The sequence below is a fragment of the Gekko japonicus genome, unplaced genomic scaffold, assembly GCF_001447785.1.
Source record: "Gekko japonicus isolate JY-2015 unplaced genomic scaffold, Gekko_japonicus_V1.1 scaffold11, whole genome shotgun sequence".
NCBI lineage: Eukaryota > Metazoa > Chordata > Lepidosauria > Squamata > Gekkonidae > Gekko > Gekko japonicus.
Genome location: NW_015166418.1, coordinates 3,084,328 through 3,102,713, shown reverse-complemented (window position 1 = coordinate 3,102,713; position 18,386 = coordinate 3,084,328). Strand labels below are relative to the sequence as shown.

The 18,386-nt window shown below is 45.0% G+C and overlaps 1 protein-coding gene across 1 annotated transcript in view; it reads right to left on the bottom strand.

Annotated features, from left to right (window-relative positions):
• Positions 1-2,973: 2,973 nt before the first annotated feature.
• Positions 2,974-18,386, bottom strand: part of SEC62 (SEC62 homolog, preprotein translocation factor) — a 30,530-nt gene continuing 15,117 nt past the window's right edge. The window contains exons 5-8 of the mRNA XM_015411586.1: positions 13,972-14,064; positions 7,999-8,059; positions 6,193-6,312; positions 2,974-4,041 (exon numbers count right to left, since the gene is read on the bottom strand). Of these exons, the coding sequence (XP_015267072.1) occupies positions 3,554-4,041; positions 6,193-6,312; positions 7,999-8,059; positions 13,972-14,064 (762 nt within the window). The 3' untranslated portion in view covers positions 2,974-3,553. The remainder of the gene's footprint in view (positions 4,042-6,192; positions 6,313-7,998; positions 8,060-13,971; positions 14,065-18,386) is intronic.

Sequence of the window (18,386 nt, the reverse complement as noted above, 5' to 3'; positions counted from 1 at the left end):
TGCAAGAACAAGATGCATTTCTTCCTTTAGGAGGTGCTATTGTCAGAAGAAAATAAAAAGGTTTCAGTTTTGTTTCTGCATGTGGGTGTAATTCTGTTTGTAATAATTGTTTGAATACACTATATTTTTAATATGCTAGTTGTGATAATTTCATGCCAAGTAAAAATGTCCATAGTCATATTTTATGTTCCTAAAGTAACAGAATGACTTTCAATCTAGAAAAGACAAAAAATGCTAATGTAGCATTTTTTCAATTTTTCCGAAAATTTCCGTTTTTTTCCAGAAAAAAATTGGGGGGGGGGGGAACTTTTTTTCCCCGAGCTTCAAAATTTCCGGAAATTTTACATCTCTAGTCATGTCCCATCCTGATGTCCTTACACCATCCATGGCTGGTGTGACATAAAGGAGAACTGTTTTAGGAGTAAAGCTTTACTCCTATATGTGTTACATCTATGGAACAACAGATTGCTTTAGCCCGGACTAACCTTTAAGGAACTGCCTGAGTTTTAGGAGTGGGGTAAGTCAAAGGTCATGCATCCTTTGCCAGCTGGCTTACAGTAAAGCTTTCAAGGGGCTGGCTGAACCACAGAACCTAAAACAGGTTTTACAGCTCAGCTAAGCTACCCACCCTTCTTGCTTCCTATACGATACAGGCAATATGCTGGTGGTGACATCTTAGACACCATTTTTAGAACAATTCTACACTTCTGTTTCTTTTATACCATCGGAAAGGGGAACAGAACAGCAACAGAAATCACCTTCTGTAAGAACACACCATGAACTGTTGGCAACCGCTGCCTGGCTGAATAAAGGGAAGGTATCGAAGCCCTGACTTGGAGGGCACAGGCTAGCCTGATTCCGTCAGATCTCGAAAGCTAGGCAGGGCTGGTCCTGGTTAGCATTTGGACGGGAGACCACCAAGGAACACCACGTGATGACCCAGAGGCAGGCAATGGCAAACCGCTTCTGAAAACCCTAGGCTCACCATAGGTCGGCTGCGACTTGAGGGCAAAAATCTAAGCCAATTGTACTGAAACGTGAAGCACACACATCAAAATAAGGCAGGAGATGGCGACGATGGGAGTTGTTCAAAGCGAAATCACTAAGCATTGCTAAGTCAAGCAGCAGAACTCAGGACAGGTAGCGCAGGGTCCCCAACTTTCTGATCCTGTGAGTACTTTTGGAATTCTAACACAGGGGTGTGTGCGCACAAATTGGCTGCCACAGAAGGCAGAGCCACACACATGCACACTCATGGAGAAAGCCTAAGCACAGAAGATTAGAGGAGTAATTTCTAAAAAAACACACTGGGAACAATAACAATAATAAGAGGAGATTGGATTTATACCCCACTCTTCACTTGGAGTCTCAGAGCGGCTTACAAACTCCTTTCCCTTCCCCTCCCCACAACAGGCACCCTGTGAGGAAGGCAGGGCTGAGAGAGCTCTTTCCAGAACTGTCCTTGAGAGAACAGCTCTGACAGAACTATGGCTTGCCCAAGGTCATCCGGCAGCTGCAAGATGAGAAGTGGGTAATCAAACCCGCTTCTCCCAGACTAGAGTCCACGCACTTAACCACTACACCAAACTGGCTATCAGGAGTGGTAGAGAGGATAAAACCAACACTATGGGGTTAGTGTTGCCACCGAAACATTATTTAAATCTGCACAGCCAATCGGCTCTCCAATGGCTGTCAGATGCCCTGCTGGGCAGCAGCCCCACCCACTTTCTAAAAACGCTCGGTGAGCCCCAGGAAAGGTATTGGGTGGGCGGGTGTGGTTCCCACGGGCACAAGCACTGGGGACCCGAGGCAGAGGCCTGAAAACTGCCACCAAAGGGATAGAGAAAAATGAAAGCTGCCCCCACCGTTTCTTTTCCTGACTGCTGAACAAGAGGAATAAGCAGATCAGACCGCATTTGTGAATGGTTTTTATCAATGCACACATAAAATGTAAATAGTTGCACAACCAGAAAAAAAAAATTAACATCTTCAGTCAAAACACTGGTGATGGGAAAAAGCGGGGGGGGGGGGGGGGGGGGAGGGGGGAGAGAGGAGAGATCGGTTAAAGTCAACTATTGAAAACGCAAGCAAATAACCAGCATTATTTTCCTCACAGTCGCTTTGCTAAGAAAGAACTGAACTGGTATTCGTCATTTCAGTTTCAGGCTGAAATTTTAATGATTCAGAGGAATGATATAAAGTCTTTAAACTTTTAAAAAATGTTTATAGAACTAAACACACACAATGGTCTCCCGAGTCGGTCAAAGAAGGGACACGCAAGAGAGAAAAGCAAACAATCGACCAGATTTCGAGAAGTTGTTGGTCTTGGCCATATTTTGGATGAGAGCTACCGCTGCTTCCTTCTTGTCTTTTTCTTTTTTTAAAAAAGAATCTTTTTGCTTTGTTTTGTTAAGCCTATCCTTCCATAGAGGTGAATACTCTCTTGTGGCAGTGTCTACTTTGTCAAATACAGTACTCCACTTTCTGAAGACAGAAAGAAAGAAAAAATAAACCAAAAGGTTAACATTAAGGCATACGCTGAGCTATGCGGTCTTGCTTTTGTACAATCAGAATCAGTTTACTTGGGATTTGAATACGTGGAATGTTGTTGGCACAGAGCTAAAGCCACGGCAGACGCAGCTGCCCATCGCACTGATTCTATCAGGTCCTCATGACTTGCATATCTCTAAGACACTCACACACGCATGTCCTGAAATGGCTTTTCGTTATACAAATTAGAAAGTGGATAAAACCTCCGAATAATAAGTAATGGGTAAAATAAGGGGTTTGCTTTATTTGTAATGTTATGTACAGAATACACTTCTTGGATTACGATGGGGCGGGTCAAGACGACAGTCGTAAACCTCCAAAACAATGCTGTTCTCTTTCTTTCCCCTGCTGCAGATGGGGCTCTTTGCTCTGAACCAGACGGACAGAACAGTCTGGGTTTCCTAAGTTGGTCACACACGGTTGTTTTTTTTTTTAAAGGAAGCTTCAAACCCTACAGCCAAGTCACTGCTAACTTGTTATGTCTTCAGAAAAGACAAAAAACCAAAAAAATAGTTCTAAGAAAAGTCTTACCAGTTTTATGAAGGTTAATATCACTAGAATGAGATGAAAAGTGCTTTGCTGAATGTATCAATCAATTGACCTGCCAGAAATAATATGAAATTTGGTCATTCAACAACTACCCTCTTAAATTACTGCTCTGGGGGGGGGGGGAGTCTTTCGTTCCAGAAAGCATTAACGCCATCTTCCCAACTATTATTATGTTCCTTCATACGTTTGATGCCTCACCTAGAGAGATTAGAACATCTACTCATTGACAAATTGGAAACTTATAGCTTTTATAAATGTATGTTACTTAAAACTATGCCAGGTTAAGGGGTTCTCTTTCATCTGTAAAACAAACAAAGAACTAGAGTCTAAAACTGTTTGGCTAAGCTGCGTACGTCAGCAAATAAAAGAGAGGAAAGAATGCTATCAGATGGTGTACCAGCCAACATAGAAAACCCGACTGCTTGCACAATATTCAGTCCATGCTACAGTTAAATTATGATTGTCCGTGTAAAGGCCCAGTTTCTCCTTCCTCCTCCTCCTCCTCCTCCTCATCATCATCGTCTTCTTCACAATCCCCTTCGTCCGTCTGCTGGTCCAGTTCCTCTTTTGTGATCATTTCAAAATCATTCCCATTACCGCTACTGTGCTGGGATCGGTCGTCCTCCCGCCTGTCACTGTCTGTGTCTGAATGTCGCTCTCCCCCGGGGCCTTCCGACCCAAAGCTTGCTAGCGGATCTGCTTTACCATCCTCGTCTTCCTTTTTCTCCGTATCCGATTTCTCGTCGCTGTCAGACTTTGGCTGCTTTTTGGACTCGGACTTCTCTTCTTTCTTTGAGTCGGCCTTTGGTCCTTTGTATTCATGTGTGTACAGGGGCCTGAAAGAGTCAATGAAGCCGACGTCCGCTGTCAGATTCGGCAAGAACCAGAAGTGATGCCTTCCGCCCGTCATCAGCCAGATGATAAGGAACAGGATACAGCGGGCTGCAAAAAAAAAAGAAAGGAAGATGTCCGCATTTTTTAAATGATGCTTACGAACCACAGAGGCACAGTTTTAGGAGCCAAGGACAATTATACAAAACTATAAAAGAAAATGAAAATTCTGGGTGAGAAAAACCAGGTGATCCAGCACAACTCTGAGGCTGGCATGAGGTACCTGAAAGTTCCCCACCTCCAGTTCTTTTAGAGCTACTGTTCTTCTGATCTATAAGCTATATTTAGAACAAAGGTTTCAAAATATACATTCAGTCACCCAGTTGTTATTACGCTCTTCATGTTCTCAAACTGTCTCACCATTTGCTGAGAAGGTGTTCAGCTGGCTGCTACTCTCTAAAATTAGGTCCTGGAGTAAAATCAGGGTAAACAATTGAAGAGTGACCCAGGTACACTAATCAAGAGCCTTGCTTGTGGGAAGGGCGGGATAGAAATCCAAATAAATAAATAAATAAATAAATCGACTGCCCCGTTTCAAAGACATGAACAGCGATTGGCACTATCCCTCAAGACCTCTGGAAGGAGAGGAAATGGAAGTGCTACAACCCACACAGAAACGAGATACCAAAAACAGAATTTAAAATTTCTGTCATAGAATTGAAACCCCTCATATATAGGAGAGCAGCATCCCTAAGACAAGGAGATAAGAGTTTGGTCGGGAGATGGGGTTATACTGAACTAACTAGTTTATTTTTATAGGCGCATTAACAGGTCAGGTCTGTTCCTCAGAAGGAAGTCCTGCTGAGTTCTAGGGTATGGCTAAAGGAGCATAGGATCAAAGCTATGAAGGGTTCCTTTCAACGTCTTCCAAAAAGTGTGTGCCGCTTGATCCTATGCGTGTTTACTCAGAAGTAAGTCCCATCAAATTCAGTGAGACTTGCTTCCTAGTAGAGATGAGATGGAAGAGGCTGCTAAGATGAGAAGGAAAGAGATGACCAAGGGGGGACATGGCAGAGGTATTTAAAATTATGCATGGGGTGGAGAGAGCTGACAAAGAGAAATTTTTCTCCCTCTTCCAAAATACTAGAACTCAAGTGCATCCAATGAAGCTGATGGGCAGTAGGTTCAGGATGGGCAAAAGGAAACACTACTTTACATAGAGAGTGATTAAAATGTGGAAAACGCTGGCAAAGGATGTAGTGATGGCCCAGGAATAAACAGCTTTAAAAGGGGATTAGATAGATTCATGGAAGATAAGTCTGTCAATGGCTACTAGCCATGGCAACTGAGGGGAACATCTACATTCATAGGGCCAGTGTTCCCTGTAAGCTGAGTTATTGTGAGCTGGCTCACAGTTTTTTAGCCTCCGGCTCACACATTTTTGCCTTAGCTCAGGAAGGAGGGCTCCAGAGCAAACTAATTTATGCAGCAGCCAAATCGCTCGCTCGCAACTTTAAGGCCAGTAGCTCACAAAGTAGAATTCTTGCTCACAGGACTCCACACCTTAGAGAGAACACTGATAGGGACTAATCCTCTGAATCCCAGAGCCAGGCGGCAGCATCAAGGAAAGGTCTGGGCCTCTATGCCCTGTTGTTCGCCATCCAGAGGAACTGGTTGGCCACTGTGTGAGGCAGGATGCTGGACTACATGGAACACTGGTCTGATCCAGCAGGGCTCTTCTTATCTTCTTAATCTTTTAAGGACTACTCCAACGAACGGAGCACCTGTAGAGGCAATACCCCCAAGTCCTACAGCAATGCCCTTCTTGGAGACTGGGCATACCCAAATGTCAGTTACAGGGTTAGGGTTAGCTGATCTCATAGAGCACTTCCCACTGCACTCGTCAACCTGCGGGGGAGGGGACATGCAGTACAGCCCTGAAAACAAGTTGTTCCTGCAAGAGCAGTCAGAAAAAAGGCTACGAGGACTTTGCCCCAGGGACTGGTATACTTATGCTGCCCTAAGAGACAGAAACGGCTCGTGGGAGACAGCAGGGATGTCAGCTCACAGCTGCAAATCTGTTGTGACGAATGCCCAACTGTAGGCACCTATATTTCAAACGGCACAATGGTGCCATACAGTGGCCATCTGGGAAATATTCACATCATGTAAGTGGTGGGGAGCTTCAAGGAGAACTGTAGAGATGTGGAAAGGGGGGGGCAGGAGAGGGGGGGGGCAAGAGAGAAATCCCAATGTACTTACCAACAGCCAGTAGGAGAATGCTAGCCACAAAACAGCCTGCGCCAACACTGAGATAATAAACACCTACTCGCATCTCCGCAGGCCAGAGTGGGAAGAGAGTTGCAGCTATAACAGCAATCACTGTTAGAGAGAGACAGACAACGCGTGAGAAACACGGGCAATTTTGTTAAAGGACGAGAGGTTTAAAAACCTGCTTCTGCATTAGTCACCTGAATAAATACGTTCAGAAACATGGGTCTTCTGCATGGAAGCAATGGCCCAATGGGCGCGGGTTGAATCGGGAAGCTACTGGCTTTCAGTTTGTGTGGGGGGGAACCTCCATGTTTTCAGCCTTCATGCTTGCATTATAAAGATGAAGGCTGTTATTTTCAGGCTGTGAATATAATGCACTGCAGCATTCTCCTGCACGACCCCGCATTAAAAGCCGGGGCTTTTCACGGAAGAACTCCTGTCTGCTACCCTTTTGGACTAGACAAGGCCTTCCAGTGGACAGCAGGGAGGAACTCCTTCTCAAGTCCCTGCAATGCCAGTGGCTACAACTCTGACCTAATTGGAACTAAACTACCAAGCTGGCAAAGCTCATATGGTTGGAAATTACTAGTCTCTGGAGATGCACAACAGTTTATGTAGTCATAATCCCAGGATTATCTGGAAACACCAGAAACCATTTCCCACATTTTACACCTACAGTGTGACACTCATCATAAACATATGCCACCTTCCATCAACTCCACTGGCTCCTTGTCCCGCATGGCCCCAACTGTCTTACAGTCAGAGAAGCTGTTCCAAGACCTCCCTGGGGAACTGCGCTCCTGGACAGGTAACTAAAGTGTGGCTGCTTGTGTTTCATTGCGGCGAAGAGTCATGACACTAGAATTAGGACTCCCAAGACTGCAGAAATATGACTTTGAATTTCTGCAGATTGTGCTGTTTCTTGTATTAAACATTCCCCGAATTAGGCAATGTGGTCTCAACAGTACTGCATGCCTATATCGAAATATTCTATACACTACTCTTTAGCACGTAATAAAGAAATAACAGAATCAGGAAGGACTCATCTCTCTCTCTCTCTCTCTCTCTCTCTGAAACGATATTTGCCAAATAAACTGTTTCTACTCTGGTGTTTCTGTTGTGCCTGTCAAAGTGCGGCAGTCTTGCAAGAACGATCCTTTAGGAAAGTGCTGATCATTTTGAAATGACAGAGAATTTAAGCAGGCAAGTTATCCACTGCAATGAAATGTGCTGCTCTGGAATAAATTTAGAACATTTTTGAGCCTGCTTTTCTGCTACACAGCAAGCAAGGCAACTAGCATGACACACACGTCAACATCCTAATGTGATAAAACAGAACTATAAAAGCTTGCCATAGTTGAAGCATCCCAAAAACAACAGCATCAGATTAAAAGACCAGTGCCATATGTTCCCAATCAGCAACCCCCACCCCCTCCCCAATGTTCACACCACTACATCATGTACTAACAATAGCTTCTGGATTTTCAATAGCTTTTCAAAGGCGGCCTCAGAGTGTTTAGCCTGGATGTCACTACAGTGGGGAAAAAAAGATCTACAAAATACTTGTTCAGTGCCAGCATCGAGCTGAGAATGAGCGTTTCTGCCTTATTTGCAGAACGGCTCCCCCTCCCGTCCCACTAGACCTGGGATCCTGAAGCAGGTGGTGCGCCACAACCAGAGCCAACTAGTAAACACTAAGAAGACTTTGCCCCTGGGAAAGCCACAGATGTGCTAACAGGCAGGCGGGTTGTTTGGTATGACTACCTGTGACACTCATTACTCACGGTTACTTACCAAGTATAAGTCCCATGGCAAATGTTTTGAAATGAACGGGGTCATAGATCCACACATATACCTGGAAAAGGGAATGATCGGGTGAAAATTAGACCGGGTTCCGAAAACTAAAGACTTCTGAGAAAAGCTGCTGAGAGATTGTTTCCCCTTAAAACCGCTTTTTATCGATGCAAGCCCGCACAGAAGCTACTCCAGCGCCATCTAACCCTGATAAACAAGATGGAGCAAAACCCCTAAGCAGGCTGACCAAGCTGGACGAGTGGGCAACAAAAAGGCAAACGAGATTCATAAAGTACATATAAAACAACACATACGGAGGTTAAAAGAAAATCCCACCTATTTAATGATCTGAGTTGGTTGTGATTTTCCAGGAAAGGGGGCTAGCTCAATGAAAATGTCAATGGTGGGTGTTGTGGAAGTGAAAAACACACTGGGGTACATTACGAACTGCGAAAACCAACTGCTGCACCTTCCCTACAAGGAAATATTACCTACAAGGAAGTATTACAGCCTTTGGGGATTTTCATTTAGTAATTTCTTTTTTTCACCCTGACATGAGTGGCCCAGGGAAGCTTTATCTTGTCAGACCTCAGAAGCTAAGCAGGGTCAGTGCTCAGACGGGAGACTATACAGAGGCGGGCAATGGCAAACCACCTCTGAATATCTCTTGCCTTGAACACCCTACGGGGGTCACCGTAAATTGGCTGCAACTTGACAGCACTTTCCACCATTTTGCCCTGACCTGAATGGCCCAGGTGAGCCCCATCTCGTCAGATCTCAGAAGCTGAGCAGGGTTGGTCCTGGCTGGAACTTGGGTGGCAGACAGAGTCGAGGCGGGCAATGGCAAACCACCTCTGACTGTCTCTTACCTTGAGGGGTTGCCATAAGTCAGGAAGCAATTTTTCTCCAGGCCAGTTTCGCTGGAGATCCTGGAGGTTTTTAGTCATCTTCTGGGCATGGAACAGGGGTCAGTGGGGTGTGTGTGTGTGTGGGGGGGAGAAGAGATGGGATTTATACCCCACCCTTCACTACCCGAAGGAGTCTCAGAGTGGCTTACAAACTCCATTCCCTCCCCCTCCCCACAACAGACACCCTGAGAGGTAGGCAGGGCTGAAAGAGCTCTTTCAAGAACTGTCCTTGAGAGAAAGGCTCTGACAGAACTATGGCTTGCCCAAGGTCATCCAGCAGCTGCAAGTGGAGGAGTGGGGAATCAAACCTGGTTCTCCCAGATTAAAGTCCGTGCACTTAACCACTACACCAAACTGTTTTTGGTATTTGTGAATTTCCTGCATTGTGCAGGAGGTTGGACTAGATGACCTTGGAGGTCCCTTCCAACTCTATGATTCTAAGTCGGCTATGACTTGATGGCACTTTCCACCACCAATTTCTTTTTCCTACTACGGCTAATGATTCCCATTTCCTTGTTGCTGCTACCATAGAAACAATGGGTTTCCCCCCTCTCCCAGTACTGCCGCCCTGATTCAAACTTTTCCCCCCTGCTTAATTCAGGTGTCAGAAGATTTGACTGAAGATCAGACTACAGATCTTGCTCATAATGTAACGTCTGACCCAACACAGGGACGTGATTGAAGGTTTTAAAACCCTGCACGGCAAAGAAAGTAGATTGTCTCACGCTCTCAGAGTACCTCATGAAACTGACTGGCAACACATTCAGGACATATAAAAGAAAGTACTTAAACACACAATACATAATTACGTTATGGAGTTCACTGCCATAAAACGTGGCAATTACTACCAGCGTAGACGGCTTTAAAAAGATTAGATAAAGTCATGGAGCTTATGGGCACGACTGGGTACTAGCCATGCTGGTTAAGAAGACTCTCTATGTTCAGAGGCACTATACCTCCAAATACATGGTGCTATGGGCTTGCCGGGTGGGTCACAGGGAATATCCCAGTACCCATAACAATGAACGGCTGAATGGGGAAGGGAAAGTGGCGCCCTTTCTGGTGGGAAAACAGGACTTGGCGATAGTACCACAGCCAATGTTCCCTCTGATCCCCCCCCCCCATACTGAGCGAAGTAGTTCACATCCTGAGCAGAACAGAACTGCTGTAATCCTAAAATGGGCCATGGGCAGTGCAAGACCCTGCGTGCGGCTCCAGATGGCTGCTGAGCGAGGCTTCCTGTGTTAAAGAGTGGCTACTCACCCACACAGCTGAGAGGGAACACTGAACAGCTGCAAAAAAGCTGCAAGTACACGGCTACTGAGTGGCTGGGGAACCTGGCATGAGCACAGGTAGTGGCACCTGCCGGCGCCGGGTTCCATGAGCCACTCGGTAGCAGTGCGCTTGCACAGTGCTGCAGCAGTGGCCACGGCAGCTCGACTGTCTCTCATGAAGCCGCTTTATTCTGGTCCATCACGGTCAATATTGTATATTCAGACTAGCAGTGGCTCTCCGGGATCTCAGGCACTACCTGGCCCTTTTTAACTGGAGGTGCCGGGGATTGAACCTGGGACCTTATGTACGCAAAGCAGAGGCTCGACCCCTGAGCCACAGCCCCTTCCCCTCTCTCCCTTCAGCGGCACAGTAGTGAGTGCTGGGCTGTACCTTGCCACCCACCCCATGAGCTGCTGGCTGGTTAGGGGGCAAGCAGAAGGGGACGGCTGCAAGAGCAACACAGTGAATGAAAAACTGAATAGAGCGAGCCACTTTAAAAATGTTAGAAATTTCACCTCGGAATGAACAAGGATGCGGATGAGGGAACAGCCCGTCTGAAATGAAGGGATGGTATGCATTCTTCCTTCCTGCCAGTCTTAGAACTTGAACACATGTAGCTTGCTGCCTTCTTACAGAGTCATACTCCCAAGCAACAGAAGCTCTCCAAGGCCTTTTCCAGATCTGCTACCCCAAGTGAAGCTGAGGACTGAATCTGGGACCACAGAAACCCAAGGCATGCACCTCTGCTACTGAACCACTCTTGTATAAAGTTAGAAAACAACATCTACAGCCCCGAAGGGGTTAGAGACAGGACCGCAACTTCTAGCTTAAAAATTAGAACAAGGTAGTCACAGTGTTCCTCAAAGATAACTGATGCAAGGGATGTACAGACCAAGATGGACAGGGAGAAAAACATCAGCAAAAACAGCTGACTAGGAAGGGAACTGAAATGCACATAGACAAAGGAAAACATCTTTGCTGAAACGAATTCCAGACAAAGAGCGTCCATTCTGTACAAGGACAGAAGAGTCACCCAAAGTTTCTACAGCTGCAAACAACAGTACACCGCTTTACTGCAATTGACGAAAAAACCCCGAGATCTGCTCATCCCAAGGGAATGCTCAACTACATAATGCTACAGTACTCTGAATAACACACACAGATCCTGTAGCAGAACTTTAACTGTTTGTTTAATGAGTATCATTCTAGCTGGACTGAGCCCTTCATTCAGCGCAGAGCAATTCAACAAACACCAGAGGATCACAACATAATAAACCTCCTAGCTGTCTAGTAAATCTCACACGTGTTAGAACAGAGACAATATAGTCACATGACCAACAAGAATAGCCAACAGCTTATGGTTCATGAATAGCAAGAGCTGAGCTATACACACGCACGACTCTGCTGCTCTTGTTAACAAGTCATTCAAAAAGGGTACAAGGATTTTAAAATTACTGCTCAGTGGGAAATGTCCTTGATATGGCTCTTTGGCATGCAATAGTGCCCTGCCTATTCATCCTGGAAAGGTACACACAGCATTCATTTATTTTGCATATTAGATCTTTTTAACAGAAGATCATGGTGTACGTGACAAAATTATTTCCATCTTTTCTAGGCCAGTTCCATTGCCTTCTGAAAAACCATTCTGACGCGCACTAGCAACAATTTTAGAGGCTCCCCAGTTTTGTGAAGGGAACACAAGAGCATCAGAATATACCTAGTTCCCAGGTTCTCTCACTGTGGGCTGCTGTATACAGCGGGAGGCCAACGCAAACCTCCTCCAAATTACACTTTCGTGCCCAGACTGATTGGGCCAGGAGACAGGAATGCTAACCCAGCTTTCCCCAGCTGCCTCTCTCCTTCGCTTCTTTCGCCTTTACTGACAGTGGTGGAAATCAGGGCTGCCAGGCACTTTTCTTTCCATCACCACACCGCTTCTGGGAACCGCAAGAACTCACCTGGCCCTCATTCCTGTATTTCCTCTTCAATTTCTGTCTTTGATAGAGGACAACACCAGCTGAGCCATCCAGGTCTGCTTGGCTTTAATCATACTGGGGGAAGGATAAACATTTTCTCCTTGACTCGAAATCGTCCCCTCTGCCTCTGCCTTCAGCACAGCTCATCAGACAGGAGAGGGCGATTTCACCCCCCTTCCCTTCCGCACTGCAGCCTCCCATGTGGCGATTAGTCCACAAAGTTGCTGCGACCCAAAATTTCTCCAGGTTTAAAGACGTGGAAAGGTGGAAAAAAGCTGGGGGGGAAATTGGAAGTTTTGGGGAGTACTGAAAAAAAAAGACTCCTCTGAAACATTTCCTCCTTTAGGTAAAGGTTTCCCTTGTTCAAAAGCCAACTGAATCTGATTTTAGGGGGCGGTCTTCATCTCTGTCTCCAAGCTGAAGAGCCAGCGCTGCCCGAAGACTCCTCTGTGATCATGTGGCCAGGATGACTAAATGCCAAGGTGCACAGAACGCTGTTACCTTCCCACTGAAGCGGTACCTATTTATCTACTTGCAATTTCTTGCTTTCGAACTGCTAGGTTGGCAGGAGCTGGGGCCAGAGGCAGGAGCTCATTCCGTCATGTGGCACTCGGGTCTCGAACTGCCGAGCTACTGACCTTCCAGTCTGCAACTCAGCGACTTAACCTCTGAGCCGCCACGGCCCCTCCTTTAGAATGAGTTAAATGCTTTCAAAGACAAGGTGGGCATGCCCTAGATATATACAGCTCTTAAATCTGAAATGCATTTCTGTACTTAAAAGGAGACCTAATCTTCACGAGGGGAGCATGCAGGGCTCTGAATGCATCTCAGCTGTTGTCCTTTTGACCTGACTTTTCCCTTGTGGGTGACCTTTTCCCCTCTCTCTCAAACCACTCTGACACAGATAACCCACATACTTCTGAAGAAGTACACCTTGAATAAAACTCTGTTGGTCTTAAAAGGCGCCACTGGACTCGAACTTTGTTCTGCTGCTTCAGAACAACACGGCTACCCCACCTGAGCATATACCCACAGACTGGGTAACAAGTAGCTTATTGCCCTACCTTGCTGGACTGAAGGAAGTGGGGCAGAAACTGCACCAAAGACTCCAAGGAAAACTCTGAAAGTTTCATTGAGAACTAAGCTCTCTAATCAGCAGCCACAAATGGAAGAAGACAGCATCTAATTGAGCACATTTTATTACTGAAAGTTATAAATAATGCATTTAGTATTGTTAAAGCGGTAAAATTAGTCTGGGTATGACAGGACAGTTAGCACTGCATATGTTTCATTCCCCCCCCCCCCCAAATTTTCCCTTTTTTCCAGACAAAAAAAAAAAGGAACCCTGTCCTTTCCTTGAGACTTCAAAAGTTCCAGAAATTTTACATCTCTACCCAGGACTGCTGTGGGGAGGGAAACGCAGAAAAGATCTGTGACTGTTGCATCCACATATCGCTGTATCCAGACCTTTGCTTTGGCGGAAATTTTCAGGATCCGAGGGCAGAGCCATTCTAATGACTATATCCTTGCTGGGATACTACCACCTGTCCCACCTACCATTAAGTTGTGCCAGGAAATAATAACTACCATTTCTACACGTCATGATTTTGCAGTAAGATTTCCTTTATGAGTTTTTAATTTAGTTAATTTAGATACGCCTTCTTTGGCTGTGCAGCAACATATCCCTAATGACACTACTGGAAAGTCAATTAAAAACAGAGTTGGACTAATCAATTTCTCTACCTTACGCTAAACATTACATCAAGCCACAAAATATCAATATTTCAACAATGGAGATCACCCAAATATGGTACCTCATTTCCATCCAGGAAAACTTGGTCTTCGTGAGGTTCTAGTTTAAATTTTCTCTTCGTTTCCTTCTTCTTAGGGGTGCCAGGGGTCTCGTCCTAAGGACATATATCGCAAATAACTTGTCAATGAAACAGCTCATAAGCACTCCCCATTTAGCTAGAAAACAGAAGCAAGCAAGTTATCGTTGGGATACAAGGAAGGCAAACTTTCCCTTTCTCTTGCTGCTTATTAATTTGGAAAAGCAACACTGACAAGGAAGACCAGATGACAGTTTTCATTGCAGAGTCTGATATACTCTAGGACTAGCTATTTCCTTAGATCTGGATGAGATCTTCCAGATATCAACTGGAAACCTACACACAGATCTAAGAGTGTAACATTTACCAAGCCTCGTTTAATTCAAGTATGGCTGGTTTCTGAAGCCAGGATTCAGCTCAAACCAACTTCAAGACACAGTTTTGTATCTTGACTAATCAAAGGGAGCAAAGTGGCATGTGTTCGGAAGATGAGACTAACCACAATTAGTATAATAAACAACAGTTGCATGTTATGTCTGTTCTAAGCCTATTAATTGGGATTTATTATTTAATCAGGCAGACCCTACTGATCACTAAGTGAAGAAACAGACAGTGACTCTCCTGCCCTCTGTCCTTCCTCATGAGAGCACAAGAAAAGCCTCCCTGGATCAGACCAGTGGTTCATCTAGTCCAGCATCCTGTCTCACACCATGGCCAACCAGTTGCTATGGAGGTCCAACAACAGGGCACAGAGGCTATTGCCTTCTCCTTCTATCGTTGCTCAATAGAGAGCATTTTAACATACTGCGTCTGTGCCTGGTTAGCCAGTTGTACGGCTGTGGATAGGAAAGCACTCCAGAGAGTTATCATCACAGCCCAGAAGATTATTGGCTGCCCTCTCCTGCTCCTGGAGGAATTGTATAGTTCTCGATGTTTGAAAAAAGCAAAGAACATTTTGCAGGATTTGTCACACCCTGAACACTCCCTGTTTGAACTGCTGCCTTCGGGTAGAAGATATAGGACAATTAAAACAAGGACAAACAGATTAAAAAGCAGTTTTTATTCGAGAGCTATTATTGCTTTAAATGCTGTATGAAATTGGAATTTGGGTGACATTGGTGGTTTAAATTGCAATGTGAACCTTAAGGGGAGTTATGGGATGGTTGTGAATGGTTGTGTGAGTGTATATGAGTATGGTTCACTGAAATGATTGCATCTTTAATTTCGTTGTACTATGTACAATGACAATAAAGTATATTATTATTATTATTATTATTATTAATTTTATTAATGCTGACTCCTAGCATGGGTATGCAGAGGATTGCTGCCTCTGGATATGGAGTCTCCATTCAGTCACCATGGCTAGCAGCTGTTGCTTGACCTCTTCTCCATGAATCTGTCTAATGGCCCTTTAAAGCCTATCCTAATGCATCTCCCACTTTCCTCTGAAGCTCTCTGCTCATCTTAACTCTCCCCCACTACGGTCTGAATGAGTTCCAGGGTGCCACAGTGATTCTCTTATCTCTGCTCACAAGTCACAAGGACAGACATGACCCAAAGATGGCTTTAATAAAAAGCATGCTCTAGCTAAAATTAAGCACTTTTAAAATCAGTGTAAAAGGTGCTTGCTTAACTTTCCCAGTGAAATCAATGGAAACGGAAAGCGCTTAATGTTGGGAGGATTGCATCTATAATTTTTGTTTCTTTTGCTTTCCTCCAGTGTTGCATGTAATTTGATTTGATTAAATTGGTAACATCATTGAGCACTTTATTACTGTTAAATGTGGTTGTTTTATGCTGTTTTAATGTTTTATATTTGGCATATGCTGCCCCTGTTTGTAAGCCGCCCTGAGCCCGTTCGCGGGGAGGGTGGGATATAAGTGTAATTAATAAATACATAAATAAAATAAGCATAAAATTGATAACTGCAGAGAAGGCAAGCCATACTTTCAATAATTAAACCAGCACATATGGGAAGACATTATCATTATACTTACTGCTCTAATACCAGACAAATGAAAACCAGCCCTCTATACATTTATTTGTATAGAGGCTCAAATATAATCCTCTGGCTCAGATATAATCTCAGCCTCTTGCAAGATTTTAGCTGAACAGGCACGAACTTGAGGGCTGAAACACATTTCCAGCTGGCTGCTATATAGACCCTGGATCTGAATTTAAACATTAATAATGAATTTACTTGTCACACTTCCCGCCTTTACAGCACATAAAAGAATAATCGGTGAGTCCCATGGCGCTTAATATCCCATAGTATTTTTAAAGAGCTGCAATATTATTTTTCAACATCTTTTCCTTTAGAGGCAAAATCACTTGATGTGAATGAAACTGGAACAGAAGCCTGCCATCCTACCACCTGATCAACCATGTTTGAAGCCTTCCTCCAACACTAGGAGCCATTCTTCTTTTTAGCTTGGTTCTGGAAGTCGCCTTGGTCAGACTCGGCGCAGGCTTGAGTTTCCTGTTAGTGCAGCTGCACAGAGATCATGAAGAAGAATGTACATGGTCCCCCCCCCTCCATTTTATCCTTACGACAATCCTGTGAGGTAGGTTGCTAAGAAAGACTGACCAGCCTATATTACCCAATTTCAAGGCTAAGTGGGACTCTGAACCTAGTCCTATTCTGACCTGCTGATCAATATCCCAAACTGGCTTCACTTCCTCGTGTGTGTGTGTGTGTGTGTGTGTGTGTGTGTGTGTGTGTGTGTGTAAAGTGCCGTCAAATCACTCCTGACGTATGGCGACCCTACCTCCTGAAAAGAAGTGCATGCCTTATTTCAGACAAGTAGGTAAATGCATCAGATACTTTAATACCCAGATAAACAACAGATCTTTCTAGGATATTCTATGCCTCTGCATAAAGAGCCCTCATCTTTCGATTACTCCATGTATTTCACATTCCGTTAAGGTTGACCTTGTCAGTACAAGAGCAACAGTGTAATTGGATCTATGGAAAAGTTACTGCTGCCTAAGCCCACTGAAATCAATGGGTTTAGCATGGAGTAACTCTACACAGGACTGCACTGTTCACCTCTCAAATGAACCCTGGAATACTGTACAGCATACAGTATTAAACACCAATTAGAACTTATGCCTGTAATCTGGATACTGTATGTAATGGTTATTGCTAATGTCTTTGCCCCAACCTAGATGTTATTTGTTAACACATGATAAGACACAGGGACTAGCAGCCAGACAGCAGCTGTGAGTTCTTGCTGGAAATTCAACGGTGAAACTTTACAGGGGCTTGATTTGGACTGGGGCCACAGCGGGAGGAGGGGAGTCCCTCCCCGCCATTTTCCAGACCCAAAATGGCCTTGGAGAGGGCTGGGCCAAATAAAGGCCTTCTGGGCCATTTGGGGCTGATAAAAGTGGCATGGGTACTTAAGCCCCTTCTCCCTCCACAGCACAGTCCCCGATCCAAACTGGGGCTCTACAAGGCTTCAGAACTGGATTCCTGTGGGAAACTCACAGCTGCAGGTTGGCTTCAAACCCCTGTGGCTATCACATGTTACACGTAACATCTAGCTTGGGCCTTACGTGCCAGAGCAGAGGGGGAAATGAGCAACTATATCTGAAACCCCTTTCCTAGATCAGACCGGTACATTGGTACTTACCTGAAGGTTCTTTCTCTTCAGTGGGGGAGAAGTCATCCAGGAACTGGTTAGGTCACGCCTCTGCTCGCTCGATAGGCTATGCAAATTTCTTTTGTTGCGTGGCTCCTATTGGAGTGGCCTAGGCTGACCTCTCCAGTTATGTCCAAGCCCTGTCCGTGGATTACTCTCATTTTATATCCTTGTTTCCATCCACGGTAGTTGTATGTTGTGCTGTTGCAGTCCATAGTTTTGCCACCCTGGTCTATTTCTGGCATCCAGTTTGGGTGGGATGTGGATGACTTCTCCCCCACTGAAGAGAAAGAACCTTCAGGTAAGTACCAATGTACCGTTCTCCTTCAGTGGGGGGAAGTCATCCAGGAACTGGTTAGCTGTACCCAAGCTATTCTTCCGGGGTGGGTGACTAATTCCACTTCATGGTTTTACCGCATTGTTGTTGTTTTAATTACTAACTATTTAGTTATTTATTTTTACGTCTCCAGTATCTGCTGTAAGAACCTTCTGGCAAACGCCGCCTCCGCCGAGGCTGCTTGGTCTATCCTATAAAGTCTCCCACATGTGGGGAAAAGACTTTCAGGTCGTCTCTCAGCAAATCTCTTCTGCAGTGTCTCGTGTGGAGAAGGCTGCTACCTTGCTGTTGGCCTCATGGGACATGATTTGTTGCCCCTCGTCAACTTTGGAAATACACTGTCTGATCCAATAGGCCAGTGTGTCCTTGGGGACCTTTTGCCTTAATTGGGAGTCCCATATGCCACGAGCAATGCGTCT